The 18,883-nt window shown below is 49.6% G+C and overlaps 3 protein-coding genes across 6 annotated transcripts; 1 reads left to right on the top strand and 2 right to left on the bottom strand.

Moving 5' to 3' along the window:
• Positions 1 to 299: 299 nt before the first annotated feature.
• On the bottom strand, positions 300 to 4,899 carry gpr61 (G protein-coupled receptor 61). Of its 4 annotated transcripts, none has more exons than XR_013630136.1 (3): positions 4,778 to 4,899; positions 815 to 3,343; positions 300 to 771 (listed from the first exon to the last, which is right to left on the bottom strand). XR_013630136.1 is itself a non-coding variant. In XM_058084524.2 (2 exons), exon 2 carries the CDS (start codon positions 3,148 to 3,150, stop codon positions 1,735 to 1,737), a length of 1,416 nt encoding a protein of 471 aa, XP_057940507.2. In that variant the 5' UTR covers positions 3,151 to 3,343; positions 4,778 to 4,899; the 3' UTR covers positions 300 to 1,734. The 4 variants fall into 4 exon arrangements, 1 of the variants encoding a protein (XP_057940507.2); XR_013630137.1 differs by having other exon boundaries at positions 300 to 846; positions 911 to 3,343; XR_013630138.1 differs by having other exon boundaries at positions 300 to 862; positions 922 to 3,343.
• A 3,532-nt stretch (positions 4,900 to 8,431) lies between these two features.
• Positions 8,432 to 11,343, top strand: amigo1 (adhesion molecule with Ig-like domain 1). The gene is made up of 2 exons (XM_058084446.2): positions 8,432 to 8,981; positions 9,643 to 11,343. The coding sequence occupies exon 2, from the start codon at positions 9,729 to 9,731 to the stop codon at positions 11,253 to 11,255; it is 1,527 nt and encodes a 508-aa protein (XP_057940429.2). The 5' UTR covers positions 8,432 to 8,981; positions 9,643 to 9,728; the 3' UTR covers positions 11,256 to 11,343.
• A 2,893-nt stretch (positions 11,344 to 14,236) lies between these two features.
• Positions 14,237 to 16,806, bottom strand: sypl2b (synaptophysin-like 2b). Its single transcript, XM_058084442.2, has 6 exons — positions 16,609 to 16,806; positions 16,423 to 16,500; positions 15,795 to 15,913; positions 15,499 to 15,703; positions 15,151 to 15,342; positions 14,237 to 15,078 (listed from the first exon to the last, which is right to left on the bottom strand). Exons 1-6 carry the CDS (start codon positions 16,624 to 16,626, stop codon positions 14,950 to 14,952), a joined length of 741 nt encoding a protein of 246 aa, XP_057940425.1. The 5' UTR covers positions 16,627 to 16,806; the 3' UTR covers positions 14,237 to 14,949.
• Between the last annotated feature and the right edge of the window lie 2,077 nt (positions 16,807 to 18,883).

Genomic DNA, 18,883 nt, shown 5'->3' with positions numbered 1-18,883 from the left:
CTCTGCCTGTTTGGCTATGGTCAAATATTACCCCCCCCCGCTGTCTTTTTGGAGAAAAATACAGTAATTTCTCTATCCGCCATCATCTGCATGAACAACAACCCCCCCCCACACACACACACACACATTTTAAGTCAATGAAAGCCCCACATTTGAATGAAAAGTCATAAAATAATAAGTCTTACAGACATGCATACACACATACGCATACGCATACGCATACGCATACGCATACGCATACGCATACGCATACACATACACATACACATACACATACACATACACATACACATACACATACATATATATATATATATATAGCAGACTAACGGCAGACATAGCAACGTCTCATCAATCCATATCCATTTCAGACATCAAATAATGTTTTGGCAAATCAGCACTTCAAAATAAAGGCCACCAGAAAGAAGAGTAGTGATGCCACAAGTCGGCCATGAAGGGATATGCGCCGTGCCGTGGTCTTTGGCAACGTCTGTGCAAACCGTTTGTGTTCCAGCTGAGATGCCAGACTTCCATTTTCCAAGCCAAACGAGGCCAAAGGCAAACGAGCGTGTGTAGCCACAACATGGCTGCTTGTGTGGATCACAAACACAGGAGCACTCGCTCCACTCCCGTGTTTACCTGTCAACATGCAACACGCTTTGGTCACACGGTCAAAGATGGCTGCTGGCCAAGCCTCCATGGAGGCCAAAGGGACCTTTTCTTCGTTTCTGTAGAGCCAAAACACATTTCAGAAACGGACGCTTGGTGTACCTCCATTAAACCTCCACCTTAGTGTACCTCCACCATAGTGTACCTCCACCTTAGTGTACCTCCACCATAGTGTACCTCCACCATAGTGTACCTCCACCATAGTGTACCTCCACTTTAGTGTACCTCCACCATAGTGTACCTCCATTAAACCTCCACCTTAGTGTACCTCCACCTTAGTGTACCTCCACCTTAGTGTACCTCCACCTTAGTGTACCTCCACCTTAGTGTACCCCCACCTTAGTGTACCTCCACCTTAGTGTACCTCCACCTTAGTGTACCTCCACCTTAGTGTACCTCCACCATAGTGTACCTCCACCATAGTGTACCTCCACCATAGTGTACCTCCACCTTAGTGTACCTCCACCATAGTGTACCTCCGTTGTGATGTCCCACAATTAAAGCAATGTTTGCAGAACCACAAGCCTCCCGATGTGCCAGGACTTGGGCCAGGAATTGCCGGTCTGAAAGCAGACAGGAAGACCGATGGCAAGAAGGATGCCAGAGGAAGGATTGAATGGCGGCTGTGTCGGCCTGCTTATGGCGGCTGGATTTCAACGCCTCCTTGTTCAACTCTCCCTGCGGAGGGAAGCAGGGTCGTCCGGTGGGACCAACTAGACTTGGTCTACGATGACGAATCTGAGGTCTGGACAGACTTTGTTGCAAGTCCCGGTGGAGGAGCATCGAATTGTCTTAAAATGCTTTAAAAAGATTGCACGGTGGAGGTGTTTATTATGCAAACCAGATCAAAAGGGAATCGGACCTTTCGCTCAGTGTCTATCTGCTGACGGATGAACGCCGCAAACCACAAGACGCACTTGCTGTGTTCATCGGTGATCTAAAAGATGGCGATATCCAAAACAGAAGACATCAGCAGGTTTCAGTTGGAACACCAAATAACGGTGCGGTCATGGAAAGGAGATTCCAAAGAAAGGAATGGATCATCAGCTCATACGGAGGAGGCAGCTAGAGTTCTTCTACAGTGTTGGGCTTTTCCACACCATGGACCTGATTGTTCAGTTTTTGCCGCTGGACGAACTCTGAGGGTTCTTCAAGAATCTGGCCGGGGACGTGGCCATCGGCCAGCGTGCTTTGCAGAGCAGATGGTTCCTGAAGGCCTTCATGTTCCACCTCATCTGGCGTCACGGCGCTGTGAGAGTTGCGCGGCTCCAGATTGCACGCCGTGCCCTGAAGAAACTGCAAGAAGTTCTCCTCAATGGAAGCCTCACGGCTGGGCAGCTGTTCCCCCCGACCGGACCTGGCCCGTTTGAAAAGGCAGGCCAGGTGGCGCCCCAGTTCTTCTCGAATCTGCCGATTGAGACAGCCGTAGAAGAACGGGTTGGAGGTGAAGCAGAAGTAGCCAATCCACGTGACCACACCTTCCAACCGGGCCAGCCAGGCGGGGGAGGCGGACACCACGGCTGAGTAGAGATGGAAAGAAAAGTACGGCAGCCAGCAGACCAAGAACTGGCCCCCCACCGCCACCAAAACCACGGCGGCCTTCCCGCCACCAAAGGTCCTTTGAGCTGTGCTGCGGGAGCCCGTCCCGCCGAAGCTCGCAGCCGTGGTGGAGTGGCTGCCGGTGGACTCGGATCGTGGTCTCAGGGTGTCCATCCACGTGGGGAGTGGGCCCTGATGGGTGGCCGCCACTCGGGCCACCTTGAACATATTGCAGTACACCACCAGAATAATCAGCACGGGACACAGGAAGTAGATGACGGTGAAGAACACCGTGAAGAGCAAGTGTGCCGTCCTGCCTCCCGCCCAGCGGAGGGAGCAGGATGTCTGAGCTGAGGTGAGCGCCGAAGGGGAGCTCGCCTCCTGGTTCCCTTGGAGCAGCCACCCCAGAAGAGGCACCGACGACATGACGACGGCTTTAATCCAGACCCCGACCAGCACCGCCGCCACCACCCCCAAAGTCATCTTCACCTCGTGGCGCATGGGGTGCACGATGTAGTAGTAGCGCTCCACGTTGATGGCGCAAATGGTGAGGATGGCCGCGCTCACCAGGCAGACACTCAAGCAGAGGTAGGTCTGGCACAGGGCCTCGTGAGCCAGGAACTGGTCGGACACCACGCCCAGCGGCATCAGCACCAGCGCCGCCAGCAGGTCCACCAAGCACAGGTGGAACACCAAGGCAAACTTGCGCAGCTGCATCATTTTGGTGATGACGATCATCACGGCAAGGTTCCCCACCACGGCCAGGGTGTCCATCGCCAGCATGGCGCACAGCGCCAAAAGCTGGCTCGCGCTCGCTCCGCTTCGGACGCTGGCGACGGGCTGGCTCACGTTGGAGGCGTTTGGATGCAGAGAGACGAGAAACCAAGGCAACCCGGAGAGCGACGTGTTCCAGGAGGGACTTGGCGTGACAGGGTGCTCCATGAGAGGATGGGCTGTGGAGGAGACGGTCCGCTAGGTGTCACGGGCCCATCTCCCATCCTCCCCTGCTGGAGGGCGTCACTGGGGGGTTCAGGAGGTGGAGTCCATCATGGAGTTCAAAGGGGATCACAGAAGACTGAAGTCCATTATCGATGAAGCAGCTTAGATGCTCCACTTTGGAGTTAACCAGGCAAAGCTGAAAAATAGAAATATTGTTATTCACAAAGCGGTATTAAAATTTGGATTATTTATTATTAATTATTATTTAGATTATGGTTACTTTTATGATTGCATATCAATGTATATTCATTCACTCATTCATTTTCTACCGCCGGGGTGCTGGAGGCGGTAGAGGCCCAGCTGTCTTGGGGCGAGAGGCGGAGCCCCAACTGCATCGGTTGGCGTGCGTTCTAGAATTGATTTGAAGATCTGACTGCTGGTTCTTGAGGCATAGAAGGGGCTGGCCCCACAATACATCTCAGACCATCCAAATGTAGACTCCAGCATGCTCAAGGAGGTCTGAAGGTCAGGCCCGCCTGGTGGCGGCCAAGACAAGACTTAAGACCAGGGGAGACCGGACCTTTTCTGTAGCTTTTAACTGGGCACAAGTGGTGTGGTCCTCTATGTCTCTCCGTCTTTTTTTTGTTTGTTTTAATTGGTTTTATTTCTTTTAGTTTTATTTTTGTATTTATTTTTACCAAATTCTTGTATTTATTGCTTGAATTGTTTTATGTATTGTTTTTTTTTAAAATATATTTCTGTTTTAAGTGTGTGTCTTAATGTGATCCTTGCCAGGCTCAACCCAACACTATGTTCGTGATCTTTGTGTTTACGGTCACAACCTCACCAGCGCACCGTAAAACTGGTCCGGCGAGCACCAGTACGGGTACATTTCCAGGTGCCGTGCACCTGCATTGGGCAACTTTTCCATTCAGCCATACCAGCGAGGCGCCTGCTCTTTCCCTGCCCACATCCACACGGACGGCGTCACAATGCCCCGACAGCCTTGGCATGGCGGCCGTTTAGCGTACGGGTCAAAGGGTCACCGTCACCTTCAACCTAATTCCACGACCTGGCATGCAGCCAATGTAGAGCAGGTCTCTGGGGGTCCTTGGCCGTATCGTATTGATCCTTTTCTTTGGTCTCCATAGCGTTTGATTTGTGAGTTGCAAAGCAAACCAACACAACAACCAAAAGCAAGGCAGCATGTCGCTGAGGAGAGGATGGCGTGCTTCGCTTCACTAAATCTGAAGAAGCACATCAAATCATACAGAAACATGGAAATATGATACTGGCATAGTATCAGGATTGAATGGAATGATAGACGATAACCAACGATTATTTTTGATACATGACAATGGAGGGACAATAAATAAATACAAAGATAATAATAATAAATACGAATAAGAAGCATCCCGTTGTTCTGCTACACTTTGACTCCTGACTCTTCTGTCAAAGTGTTCTCCGAGTTTGGAGATCCAGAGGACCTGACGCGGGATCTCATTTGAGTACAGTACTGTACAGATTAGTATTTAGTAATAATAGTATTTAGTGAAGTATTTGACCTTTTCACCAAAGGGCTCCCGTTCACTTCACTCACCAACACGCCTTCGTCATGTGTGTCACATACCTTAGTCTGCAGAGAGCTGCTCGCCGCTGACCAGATTCACCATCTTTCCGCGTCTCAACAGCCGACACGAGGATACACACAAACACACACAGCCGACACGAGGATACACACAAACACACACAGCCGACACGAGGATACACACAAACACACACAGCGTACACACACAGCCGACACAAGGATACACAGCAGTCAGAAGAAGAAGAAGAAGAATGGGATGCTCCTGTGTCTCCTCCTCACCTGGCCCTTCCCACCCAAACCCTCCCCCTCTCTTTGGCCGGTCCCCCTCCCCATTCCTCCAAACACACACAACACACACAACACACACACACCCCTCGCTCTTGCAGCCCCCCTCCAAAGCAGGTCATCCATCCAGGTGGGGGAGGCAGAGCTGGAACAGAGGGGAGAGACGGAAGAGTAGAGCAGGAGGCTCTCACACAAACACACACAAACACACACACACACACACACACCCACGCACGTAGTGGCTTCAACATGAGCCCAGGGCAACTGCAGAGCAGACAGGCAGGGTGGGGGGGCAGGAGGCCCTGTTGTCAGCTGCAGGGTCCTAGTGCCTCCTCACCCCCACTTTTCTTTTCTCCCCCCACACTCGTGTGAACGCGGGTCACCTGTCTTCTCTTTGGCCAGCGTTTGGGAGGAACAACCACCCTCGGCCCAGAGATAGGAGTCACGTCCCATTAGCCGTCTCGCTGTACGCTCGGCACGCCATGACCTTCCTCCATGCAGCACAATCCAGCACGAGCTGTCTGATTGGGCGGGATTAGGGATGGACATCCAGGGAAGGGATGGACTGGCTCATGTAGGGATGGAGACCAGAAGAACGTTTACAAAATAGACCATATTATATATTATAATACCTCATATATGCCTCTTGACTTTCAAAGAGGTCACCATACTTGCCACTGGGGGGGGGCTCGCATCTGTGGTCGGGAAGGACCCTTCAGAGTCCCCTGCTGCTGTACATCTTCTGAGGATGGGCCTGAAAGCTTCACAGCCGCTGAACATGTCATGTGAATTTCACTGCCTGCCGTTTCCTTGCCTGGGGGGGAAGTCGCACATGCAAGAAGCAAAAGTCACAATGGTCGAATCTCGTAAATCTCAAGTCTCGTAAAAGAGAAGGATTGCTATATTTGCACCATTTGTGTCAATCGTAAACAGGGAGATTGTAGACCAGAGCATTGCAGACTGGAGCAGCGAAGCTTATCTTGGATACGCCCGTGTGTTGCGTCATCACAGCAGCCGACCTCTGAGATGAAGATCAACCTGCCACCTTCCCCTCCGCTGCTGGACTCGGTGCACCTGCCGCTGATGGCCTCATGGGGGGGCACCCGGCACAAAGCTACACCTGAATATGAGCTCCATCTTCCACCACCAAAGCCGCTGACTCATAAATTCCCTTCAAAATATCGCCATGGGCAACAGCAGCCGTTACATAACCGCTGCAACGCAAAGTCAAGAAAAACATATGGCTCCGTCCGTCTGCTGCTTGCTTTAGGAATACTATTGGAATACACCCTTGGAGTATACTGGTGTATCACACAACACAATCAAGCACTTTCCACCGGGGACGACGCAAAGAACCGTGTTGATGAAATGGGGGGATGTCTAGTGGACTATGGACTATAGATTATAGACTATGGATTATAGATTTTGGACTGTAAGGGCTTTTGGAGCAATGGCCATGCTGCTGAAGCCATGGACTGGACTGTAAGAACAAAGCTTGGCATCTAAATGCAGGGTCACCAACCATGAAGGAGATTTCCATACACATGAATTCAACAACAAATGTTTCATAATCCCATCCGGCAAAAATGCATCATCTGTCACGGATACTGCTCTGTAACGCGTATCCCGCTCATCCCTACTCAATGGTTTCATAATCCATTGTACCGTTACATAAAAAAAATCAAATTCTGGCTTTTACTATGAAAAATAAAGTGCATTCTTTTCCTTTGGTCTCCGCCTCGTTCCAAGCACTCCACTCCAAAAGTCCACACACAATTGCCTGTCTCCCGGGAGCACAATCATTGCCGTTTGAATGGAGAGCTGCTAGTGAGGGCCTCTTCCTACAGCGCTTGATGGGCCATTACGGTCACGGAGGCAGCGGGAGGACTGGAAGGCGAGCCGGAAAGGCCAAGTACTCGGAAAACAGGAGCGTGGCGGCGGGTCAGCATTCCCACTCACTCAGTCTCAAATGATGTGCGCTTAACATAGACAACAAACTGAATTTTGTGCCGTTTCATCCAGGCCCGGGTCCAGGCTGCACATTTGGGGGGCCTTTGCTCCATCCCTACATGCTTTTAGGGCCTTTGGAAATGCTCCAGTCTCCAGTTGGGCGCTAACATGACAACCCTGCGTGTGCGTTACTGCCACCTCCACCACAGTCAGGTATGTGGTTTAGGATGACAGACCCCAACAGTAAATAGTCAATAGCAATGGATCTGTACAGTATGTACCAATAGCACCTTGTTAAAGCGGTCGGCCTTGGACAAATGTTGACTTTGTCACCACAGCAGCCGGCTGGACGACAGGCGCCACGGGGCTCTCAATACGACGTAGCATAAGCTGCTTCAGGCATGTCAATAGGAGCTTCTGTAGCGTCTCGGATTCGGTCTCCATTTCACGTTACGTCATCTGTGAAACGTGATCAGGGAGACAGCCCTTCCAGTGTTAATGAGCTCAGGTCACTTCAGGCGGCTACGTCTACTTCACGGTTCAAAAGCAGTTCGGGTTCGATGCCCGCTGAGAAACAAAGCTGCCACGTATTCCAGTGTGACGCCTTGGGATTGGACTGGCTGCAGAAAGAGAGCCCTGCCTTGAAACCACTTAGGAAGGGCGCCAGCAGCGAGGCGAGAAGGCAAGGCCACTTCAGATTTACCAAAGAGCCAAAACAGCCCATGAAAGGCCACAGGCGGTTGCCTGGCAACAGTATCGCCACCACAGCAGGAAGTGGCGGCAAACCGAGCATTAATCACTCTGGGCTCCATCTCGCACACGACGCAGCGACAATGCTTTGCTGTGCCAAAGGTCTCTTCTAAATGCCCTTCAGTTCTCTTCCACACGCATTATATATATTATTATTTATTATTATTTATTATTATTTATTATTTAGTCACACAAGCCAGCAATTTATTGTCAAAACACAAAAAGGCTTGGTGAATGTTTTCCCTCCATCCTAATAATCTCTCCCAATAATCCATCCCAATAATCCGTCCCAATCTATTGCCAACAATCCATCCCAATAATCCATCCCTGTGCCCGAGTTTTACTTTGCCTCGGAATTCCCATCTATTCCAAGTCTATCAAAGCATGGCTGGAAAGTCTTCCTCTGGCCCCCAAAGGTGTTCAACTACTGAGCCAAGTGGGATTGATCATGGATGTAGTCTGTAATCTGTAAAGGAACTGATGGAATATTGTTCAGTAGAGTAAATACTTTTGTACGGCATCTAACATCTAATGTGGTCGTGATTACCAGTGATTGGGAAACTGGTAATTGCCCCCCCCCCCATGTGTTGTTATTTCTACGTCATATGTATATTTGACACGATCGGTATTCAGCCCAAATTGCTCAATTTGTGGCTCCGCCCATGTCCGGTGGGCGTGGCTAGCACGGGGTATTTTTTCATCTGAGCCCGGGTAAAGGCGTGACGTCACAAAGGCAAGGACAGCGACGGCAATGTTTACTCGGGCTGTTCAAGTGTTGGATGACTCGCCATCATTTGGAAGGAAAGCGTCGTTCCTGCCCGTCCCACTTTGGAATCGAAGACGCCTGTCCGGCTTCCGCTACGTCGTCTAGACTGCGCATCCTCAGTGCGGCCACCGACGGCGCTAAATGTGCCCGCTGGCTCTCAGCGCACTTCCTTTGGCGCAAACACTGCAGCGGCGGGAGGGAAGCTTCGTCGGCGGGGCTGAAGACACCACGGGAGGCTGGGAGATGTTAGCATCCGTCCAAAGTGCTTTTAAACCGGTCGATGACGAGACGTCGTCGCCTTATGGAGACCCTTTTGTGTAGTTTGGCATCGGGGTTATTCTGGCGCCGATATTTCCTCTTGGCGTCCTTCCCTGTGTCCTCCTCGTCATCTCCATCATCATCATCATCATCATCAGACAGGGAGAGGAGAGCAACATCTGCATGCTGCAGCATCGTCAGCAGTCGGGGTCTTCATAGGCTCCATCTCGGCTGAAGGTGGGTGTCTCGGTCCAGTCTCCATCCTTGGCTCATGTTTTATCACCAATGCTGCTTTGTTTTGTTGCACAGCGCTGCCATTAGCAAATACTACACTACTAGCAAATACCGTACTAATAGCAAATACTAGGTACACGGAACTATCAATATATTATTAGAATCAATTCCCGGCCCGGGGAGTGTAAGGCTCGACAATGTAAGGGATGTCCGTCTTGTCATTGGAGATGGAAATGGGACATAGACGGGCTGCGATGCTGCATGCTGCCAATGAAGGACAGGAGGACATCATGGGGGGGGTGGGGGGGGGTGTTGATGCTTGCTTTTTGTGTCAAAGTCAAAGGAGAACTGCTTCATCGCTTCACATTCAAACTTTTACTTGCATAACAACAAAGGGAACCCCCCCCACAAACAGCCCCCCCCCCCCCCCCCCGCCTGTTTACTAAATATTTAACACAAGCATTTTCTGGCTAGTCGCATCCTGGCTCACCGCAGATCATAACCCTCGTCTCCTTGCATTGATGCACAGGCTAACGTGCTAACGTGCTAACGGGCATCAGCTGTACGACAACACACATTGACATTACGGACCAAAGTGTTGTTTTCACTCGCTATGACTGGCAGTCTCCGAGTTCCGTTAGTAACCGCGGTCTCTCCCTTTCAGCCCCCACCAAGCGATGCCCAGGACTTTTCCACCTTCTGGGATTGAGGCCGCAGCACAGCTCCCTGGGATATAGACCTTCTGCCAGCATGTTGCAGGTCTCCAGCAGAGCCGGCGGCAGGCGGACCAGAACATCACCTCCTTGGAGGGAGTGTTGGCAATGGGCCCTGTGTTTGGGCCTCCTGTGGCCCCCGGGGGCCGTGGGGTCAGCGCTCAACTGCCACAAGACTTGTATCTGCGCCTCCAACATAATGAGCTGCTCCAAGATGAATCTGACCAGCATTCCGACGGGGCTGCCACTCTATACGGCCGTTCTGGATCTCAGCTACAATGACATCACAAGCCTGAGGTCAGAGTGGACTCCTGTGAAGCTCCCGAAACTCCGCAACTTGCTGCTCAGTCACAACGGCCTCCTCTTCCTGTCTGCAGAAGCCTTCAACTATGTGAAGAACCTGCGCTACCTGGACCTGTCCTCCAACGGCCTGCAACAGCTGGATGAGTTTGTCTTTGAGCCTTTGGTCAACCTGGAGGTTCTCCTGTTGTACAACAACAACATTCACCAGATCGACCGCTCGGCTTTCATCACCATGGTCAATCTCCATAAGCTCTACTTGAGCCAGAACCAAATCTCCCGATTCCCCGTGGAGCTTGTCAAGGAAAAGTCCCGTCTGGAGAAACTCAGCTTGCTGGACGTGTCCTCCAACAAGATTAAAATGTTGCCCATTGATGAGCTTCAGGTCCTGCCGGCCTGGATTAAAAACGGCCTGTATTTCCACAACAACCCCCTGCTGTGTCACTGCGACCTCTACACCCTGCTGGCACACTGGAACATCCGCAAGCTCAACTCAGCCCTGGACTTCAAGGAGGACTTCACATGCGTCATGCCAGGCCCGCAGAAAACCCGAGTGGGGGTTTTTGATCTGAGCGGCGACACCATGAACTGCAGCACGTTCAAGGAGGCAGAGCAGGAGGCCTTTCTGGAGCAGTCGCTTCTTCTGGGCTGCGACACCAAACACAGGAACATGTTCAAAACCTGGACACTTCCTGGTAATGTGGCAGTGGTGCCAGGAGGCAACCAGACTGCCCGGGTCTTGCCAGACGGCAGTCTTCAAGTTAGTCCGGTCAGATCTGACGACTCCGGAACCTACACCTGCTTTGCCACCAGCGACACCTTCAATGAGACCATCTATGTGGTGCTGAAGGTCCACAACTTCACCATGCATGGCGGTGGAGATACCCTGAACACGGCATACACCACCTTGGTGGGCTGCCTGGCCAGCGTGGTTCTGGTGGTCATGTATCTCTACCTGACGCCGTGTCGCTGCTTCTGCTGCCCCAATAAGGGTAAAAGTAGGGGGGAGGACAGCATCCACTCCTCCATGTTGAGCGTGACACCAACTCACGGGGAGCCGCCGTTCAAGGCCGAGCTGGACAGGCACGTGGCTTTCATGGACTCCAAGGAGGCCCAGCGCCAGAACGGCAAGCTGAACCCGAATGGGAATGAGGACGATGACGACCTGGACGTGGAGGCCAGTTCGCTTATGAAGGGAAAGAGGAAGAAGTCTGGAGCAGAGTCCATCAGCTCGGTCTTCTCAGACACTCCGATGATGGTCTGAGTGGGGAGGTGACCTCTACTAGCAGCCTTGCATCAAGGAACATGGCTAAAGCTAAAGCCAGCTTAGATGAGACACTTTATGGAAGTCCATGGCTAAAGCTAAAGCCAGCTTAGATGAGACACTTTATGGAAGTCAAGGTCTTGTTGGCAACCATCAGCAGGACTTTTCCAGCATCGTAACGTGTAGCACTTCATGGAATGATGTACTGTGAAGGACGGGCCGTGTCGTGGAAGAAGGGAAACTCACCATGTGACGGCGCTAATGTGGGCGGGAATTCCTTTTGACAAAGTAAACTAGCACCCAGCATCATAACAAAGACCAGAAGACATTGCTTCTAGCCTATAGTAGCGGAGGGGAGGGGTCAGATCGGCATCATCCACCTTCAGTCATCTGTAGGGGGCGCAGGATGCTGCATTATAGGAGATCTAGATGGCGCTAGCCGACATTTTAGAGAGTAAAATGTAGCATAACTTGATAACAACGGTATACGTATGTAGAGGTATATTTTCCATAACTGTGTACTCCTACTGTATTTACCTCCATCTCCTACATCCATTTTCTTCGGGTCAAGGGTGAGCTGGAGCCTATTACAGCTGACTTCAGGCGAGACGCAGGGACCCGGACCAGCCAATCGCAGGGATCATAGACTACTGAGTTTTAGGGTTTCAAAAAAGAAGAAATGGGAGTGAGAAAAAAAATGCTGACTAGTGCTGAGTAACCACCAACTGAAATAGACTGTTCACCGGCTTATCAAAAGTCCCCCCCCCCGTGGCCAAAATATAAATCAAATGTTCCCAAAATGAGTAGCTGTGGCATTTCTACATGGCCATTTTGACGCCCCTGCACAACCTGCAGCTCCCTTGTTTCAAACGCCACCAATCATGACACCCCCCCCCTACTGTGTTGTGTGGAAACATCTCGGGTGGGTTCTCTCTGTCATGCTAGTAACGTGGGAAGCCACCAGGACTAGCGAGCCTTCATGGCCTCTCATGACAGATCAACACTTTTACCTTTCAATGTCCCGTCTTTGTGCTCCTCCATCCATTTCCTTCGATCCGAGTCCTGGTCGTGGTCGTGGGGGCAGCAGTCTGGAAGCCCAGACCTCCTGGTCCCCGGACACCTCCTCCAGCTCCACAAGCCGTCCATGCTGGATAAGACTCCTTCTTCGGCTCGTCTTTGGTGCTGTCGTGCAAATTCCAAACAGGCAACTTAGAAGACATTTTTGTTCTTAAACCCCCCCCCCCCCCCTTGCAGGTGCCAAGCGATGCTATCGGACCGCAGTCAGCCCGCTGTGAGACGGCCTTGCTTGTGCAGCTCAGCAATCCAGCTGTGCTCAAAGGGAGCATTTTGCCTTTGCCATCTAGAGATGGCAAAGGCAAACTGCTGGTGGCAGTGGGAAAAAATGACATTGAATCCACATTTTGGACAAGATGTCTTTTGGAGGCATTTGATGAACAGTCTATTTCAGTTCATGGTCATGCAATACATTGCTGACTCAAAAATGTTTTTGTCTCGCTCCCATTTGTCCTTTTTGCATTTGGATGCACTACTTGGAGCCTCCATAAGGTGGAACACAGCAGCGTGTAAATTCTTTTTGTGGTTTTTGCCACTTTCAATTTTGATCAGCATTCACGCTCACATTGACGCCTACAGCCGACTTAGCGTCTCCAATGACCCTCACATCCACGCACTAAACATGCTAACTCCGCAGAGATACCCCGATGGAGATCGGAACCTCTGATCTCCAGGCCTAGGTCAGCGTGCAGCCCCTCTGCATGTTCCTGGCGTTAAAAGTAGTAGAAGCAAGTCATTCCGATGACTGCGGCTCCACACATGCACGTTGGTCCAAGCGTGTTTCCAGGAACGAATGGAGAGTAACGGGCCATCATGCATGTTGGATGTTGTTTAGCGGTTATGAAGGGGTGGACGGACACCACAGAAGGCTATGTCAGCATGAACAGGAATAAGACGGAATGAAGAGCTGTCAAACGGGAGCTGGATGGACGAGATGGGTTGCATCTTCCCACTGTCTTTCATCATGAGTCCCAACATTAAAGCCATTGTCGGAGGCTCACTTCAGCTCCTGGCGTGCGTTTAGCCCTCAGAAGTCATCCACGGAAATGAATACGGAGTATACGTAAATGCCCACGGCATTAATTGAATGTGTTTGCTCATTAAACGAATCCAGCGATTAGAAAAGAATTGTAGTCCTTTAAAAGGTGCTTTGGCCTCTTAACAGGAACGTTGTCAGCACCCCCCCCCACATCGGGATATAGAACATCGGGTCTGGAATAACACAAGACACTTGTTTAGCACTAATTAGCACTAATAGCGTGGGCCACTTTGAAGGGTGCAGACCTCTTTCCAACATTCCTGCATATGGACATATAAAAGTATATACTGTATCTGTAGAGTATTGTAGTTGTACAGTTGCGTATGTTCTATCAGTGTACCGCACATGTGTTGTTGTATAATCCGACCATGTTGCTCATTTGGTCTGCTTCTGTGCTATTGTTGTTTTAACATGTAAGTCTTGACATACAGACGTATTTTTTAAATAGCTTGGGTTTGTGACGCCGTTTCCATCTATCTCTCCATTTCCTGTACTGCATGTCTTCATCAGGTCACAGGGTCATGCTGCGGCCTATCCAAGCCGACTTCAGGCAGGGGGCGGGCTTGACCTTTGATGAACAAGCCAGAACATGCTAACAGGCAGTGATTATGTAGCCACAAGTGATTTTAGCCAGCATCTGACCTGAAGAGGAGGTCCTGTGACCTGCTTGGGTCGGGCCATGTCTGATGCCTGCTGGAGAATAGAATCCCTTCAGGATCACGTCCATCTCCATTAGACAGTACTGTTATGACTCCCACGCATGACAGGAAGAGCCGACATCGAGGATCAAAGCTGCGTCTGCACGCTTGGCGGCCACAACCCAGCGATGAGGAAAACGCTCATGCATGGCGACGAGGATGTGGGATGGATCTTTGAAAGAAAAAAGCTAAACTAAACGACTGCATCCGTGAAGGGCAATCTGGTCCTCTAACCATACACCAGCCGTCTGGGAATATTCCTGAGGTGATGGATGGAAACCCTTAGATTGACAGGTCAAATGTAGAATGGCTTTGCACGGAATGCTAGGTGGGCGTGGCCTCTGCCATTTGCGGTATCACTTGATTAAAGACTGATATTGACACACTGTGCTGCCTCCATCTCCATCTTTTCCTGCCTGAGTCTGCCTTCCCTCACATACTGTACTAAGTGGTGATACTTGACTTTGTCTTTTCATGTACTATATACTACAAACTCTGTTTTCCTTTTTCATTCTCACGAGGACGTCAATGAAATGTCAACTTCTTCATGTCACATAAAACAACTTCTTCTTGAGCATTTCATGACAGATAAGAACCACTTAGGCAACGTCCTACGTTCAAGTGCAGCATCCTTGTTACGTACACAGAAAGACCCCGACATGACCAAGTGAATCAAAGGCCACAATTCTTTGTTCTACTGGGGGTTAAATCCTGTATTGGATTCTAGGATTGCCAGGAAAAGGGTGAAATATCTGACTGCTACATCTTTGACTTTTGGTGCAAGTCTGAGACCACACCTAACAGTCCGTCCAGAAAGAGCCCGTGTTCTCTGTTCCTGCATCTTCATTATCCCAGACTTTGAGGGCACGAGGAGGCTGGCTCTTTACGACGGTCTGGCTCCCGCCTCTGCATCGGCCTCTGCAGGCGGCTGGGGTGACTTGTGGAAAGGAGTCTCCTTGTAAATGAACCAGCAGTTGCCGGCCCACAAGATGAAGTTAAGAAAGCCAAAAATCTGGGAAAAGAGGAATCAAAAACGTTATGGTCATGCAAAGCACAGGGGAGGCAGAGAGGGAAGAGAACCTACCACCGAGGCGTTTAGTCGACCCATGTGAGGCGTCGCACCAGCGGTGCACTTGGTGGTGCCGTCCTTGCACACGGTGAGGAACGTCAGAATGGTTGAAGGACTGGTGGCCCACTTCACGTCAGACAAACCTTTAGCCCACGCCGAGGAAGACGCCAGCCACAGGAAGGCAAAAGCGGCGGTAATGAGCAGGTCCTTGGAGAGAAAGAGGAAGTATTAGTAGTATGACAAAGTCCGTGTCAGATGCACTCTTTGGCCCCCACACAAGAAGGTATTTGACACTTGGGTTCGGGTCGGGGTCCGACATGGCCCATACATTCCTGCCTTTTGCGGCCAAGGAGAAGAGCATACCAGCACGGGCCCACGGCTGCTTCCCCTGTACGTCTGCTGGAAGCCCAGGTAGATGACCAGGGAGGCGGTAGTGGAGAGAAATGCCAGCACTCCAATGCAGACATAAAACTGTGCGGATGACGAGTGGTCTCCGGTCAGGTAGTAAACGGTGGGGGTGGTCTGATTGACAACACAGGTAGGGACATGATAAGGATGCTCCATCAGCCTGGGTCAACACATGAAGGAACACCGGTGATCATCCTCAAACTCTTTCAAGAAGAATGCAAGCCTTGAAGGACGTGGCGTTGCGTGCTCACCTAAATGGGTAGTTAAAGTCTGCTTGTATTTCCTGGTTCTGGCCCCCAGGACACTGGACATTAACATGAGTTGTGCCGCTGTAGCCTCCAGTTGTGGCAAAGGCAAATATGGCGAAGACCTGCAACAACAACACACACTGGAGATGGGAGCTGCACTTCCTTTTCCCTTTTATGTCGTCAACGTAGTCCTACTCCTGACAGGAGGAACTCCTCAGTCGGCCTAAGGATGGGTCGTCCCGCTTTGGGCTCCAACTTTGGGGTGCATCCCAGCGCTACCATGTGGTGCATTTGTGAGAAAACAGAAAAACAAGAGCCCAGGCCACAAGGGCTCAGCAGTAGAAGAGTTCCCGAACATCCTGGTGTTTCACTTAGCTGTTACTTTTTTACCTTTACTTTGCATTTCTAGCATCAAAACATCAAATGGTGTGATTATTGATCAACTATCCTTGCAAGCCAACACTTTAGCATGCTAGTCAGGAGCTGCGCTTCATTCCAGCCATGGAAATACTTGGTGTCAGCATTTATGACAACCTAGCTTGGCCAACCAATTTCGAGGTTTGTGGCTAGCAAGGATGCGTCATGAGATGCTAACGGTCCATATGAACACCATGTTCGAGTCCAAACTCACCCATTCTAGCAGACGGATGAATGCCAGCGGTTCTTTCAGAGGACCCAGGTCCAGAGTGAATCCAGAAGTCAGCACTTTCTGTGGTGAAGCGAGGAGAAATATTCGGTATTATGAGGAATATTGGGAGGAATATTCAGCACTAGCGTGTTTGTGTAAAAGTGCGATCGACGTGTGTGCTGTTGTTACCTGGACAACAGATTCCATAGTTTCTCCTCGTTTCTCCTCTCCACAAAAACCTCCTTGCTGGTTTATGTTACTTTACGTTCGATGGTCACCGAGCTCGTCCAAACTTTTCTTCAACTTCAGAAAGGGCGGTGTGGGTGACACGTGACGTGGGGCCAAGACGCCGGCAGGGGGCGTCAGTGAGACGCATTGGCGAGGAGGAAGTAGACACCGGATGTCAGTGTTTATTTACGTAGCCTTAAAAAGAGCCTCAAGGGCTGAACAGGCAGGAAATAATAGGCCAAATTGTCAACCAAATACTTGCTTAAAATGCCAATAAGAAAGCCATGCAACGCAAGTGTTGTGTTCATTTATTTCAAACACTACGCTCCCATGCCTGTAGGGGGCGATCACACATATACATATACTATACAGATGAGAAGTTTGAAACAATTTACAGTTTTAGCTGTTCATACTGCTACCAAACAGCATGATTTTAGTTTTTCTTAGGTTCACGGACAATCTGTTAGTATGAAAGCATGGTTTTAATACACAGAGGGCCCAAGCACTGCAGCTTTTCTTTCCAAGCAGGTTCTCCAGCAGGTGATTAACTTGACCAGCTCCTTCCTCAAACCAAAGGAGGGTCCATCATTCAAATCACCGGCTTTAGTGACCTGGGAAGAAAACCAGAGTGTCTCAGCCCTCCATGGCAGGAGTTTGACACCTCTGCTAATATGACAATTTCTTCTCTGATTTTTCCAATGGTTCTTCTGTGCTTCCTCCAGAACAAAAAAAGGCAGTGGTATCATCTGCAAATAATACCAGCTTTCTCCTAGCTTTACGTGTTGCTTCCTGTCACCTAGGTAGCTTTTCACCCAGTTCAGAAGTAATCCTCTGATTGCGTACCTTTCTAATGTATCCAAGAATAGAATCAGTTCCATGAATACTGCGTCTGATCTACAGCATTAGTGATCCCCCCCTAATTACAATCAGTGGCATGGAGGTTGAAATGTTGACTTTCTGCAAGTAATTCATTCCTATGAATTCTAGTGATTCCTTCCTTTGTCCAAGCGGTTCAACTTTTCAGACTTCTTTGCAGTGTTGACAAACAAATGTCTGGTGACAGTCCCTTCCGCTGTCATGTTATTGCTATACTATAAACTATAACTATACTATTCTATTTAGGTTTGGGTCAAAGCAAGTCTCTGCTTTTGAGCTTGGCAAACAAAGTGGGATACAAGCAGCCCCATCCTCCATGTTTGCTCTGTGCAGCCAAACAAGAAAGTTTGGCTTCTTTGTTGAAAGGCGCAGCCTGCACGGTAACGTATCTCCGAGGAATAAGAGTGGCTTTGTTTGCCACCACTCAATAGTTGACTGCTTGGTCAAAGGAAGGGTCCCAAATCGGCGGTACAGTCCACTTGTGAAGGGTGTGAAGGGTGTGAAGGGTATACAACACAATAGTTTGCCAGAGACTTCAATGGTTGCTGACTTGTTACACCACTTTTTTTGTTGAGCAACCATGGAGAAATAGCTTTTGTTGCTGCGTAATGAGAACATGTTAGACTGGTTTGCCGCCTGAGAGAGTAAACAGGAGCATAACCAAATAACTCAGCAGAGACCACATGACTGGATCCTCCCTTCCCTGACAAACACTTTCCTTTTTCACCCCTCTAGACGTTACACGTAGACATATGAGACACTTAAAGATTCATTTTATTTCTGATCTGCAGTTGCAATCAGAGCAACTGAGGATATGAAGTATTTGGCCCCCAACACATGACCCCAGTAATGAGCTTACACGGAGCAACCACTGTCCCATTACACCAATTCAATGATACAAACAATACTTCTCATTGCCACTGCAAATGAACAAATAGCAATCATGACCTAATTGCATTTGGAGACATGCGTGCAGTATTTTATGAAGTAAATGTAACTTTAGTAATTGAATCAGTACTTCTGTATTTGAGCAGCTGATGCCTAAGACAAGACAATCGCACTATGGATGAACATTTGACTCCATCATTTATCAAATAAATAATTGTCATGGGATGATAAAGTAGTAAGATATCACAAGTCGTGCAAATCAGTTGTTTTCAGAAAAAATATTTTCGTCTCTTAGAAAAGAATTCAAATTCCCATGTACTGTATTAAATAATTATGAAATAAATAGTTGTCATGGGATGATAAAGTAGTAAGATATCAGAAGTCGTGCAAATCAGTTGTTTTCAGAAAAAGAATCTTCGTCTCTTAGAAAATGTAAATTCCCATGTACTGTATTGATTTAGTGTACATGATA

This window comes from Doryrhamphus excisus, linkage group LG17 (assembly GCF_037039965.1).
Source record: "Doryrhamphus excisus strain RoL-2023G ecotype Guam linkage group LG17, RoL_Dexc_Guam_v1.1, whole genome shotgun sequence".
Classification (NCBI taxonomy): domain Eukaryota; kingdom Metazoa; phylum Chordata; class Actinopteri; order Syngnathiformes; family Syngnathidae; genus Doryrhamphus; species Doryrhamphus excisus.
The sequence above is the reverse complement of the archived record's forward strand: the minus strand, read 5'-3'. Positions and strand labels throughout refer to the sequence as shown.

Coding starts and splice junctions, on each gene's coding strand:
- sypl2b (XM_058084442.2), bottom strand. Junction 15,704..15,794: donor GACTTTAACTACCCATTTAG/GTGAGCACGCAA, acceptor GTGTTGACCCAG/GCTGATGGAGCATCCTTATC. Junction 15,343..15,498: donor GCAGCCGTGGGCCCGTGCTG/GTATGCTCTTCT, acceptor TTTCTCTCCAAG/GACCTGCTCATTACCGCCGC.
- amigo1 (XM_058084446.2), top strand. CDS start 9,729: ATGTTGCAGGTCTCCAGCAGAGCCGGCGGCAGGCGGACCAGAACATCA.
- gpr61 (XM_058084524.2), bottom strand. CDS start 3,150: ATGGAGCACCCTGTCACGCCAAGTCCCTCCTGGAACACGTCGCTCTCC.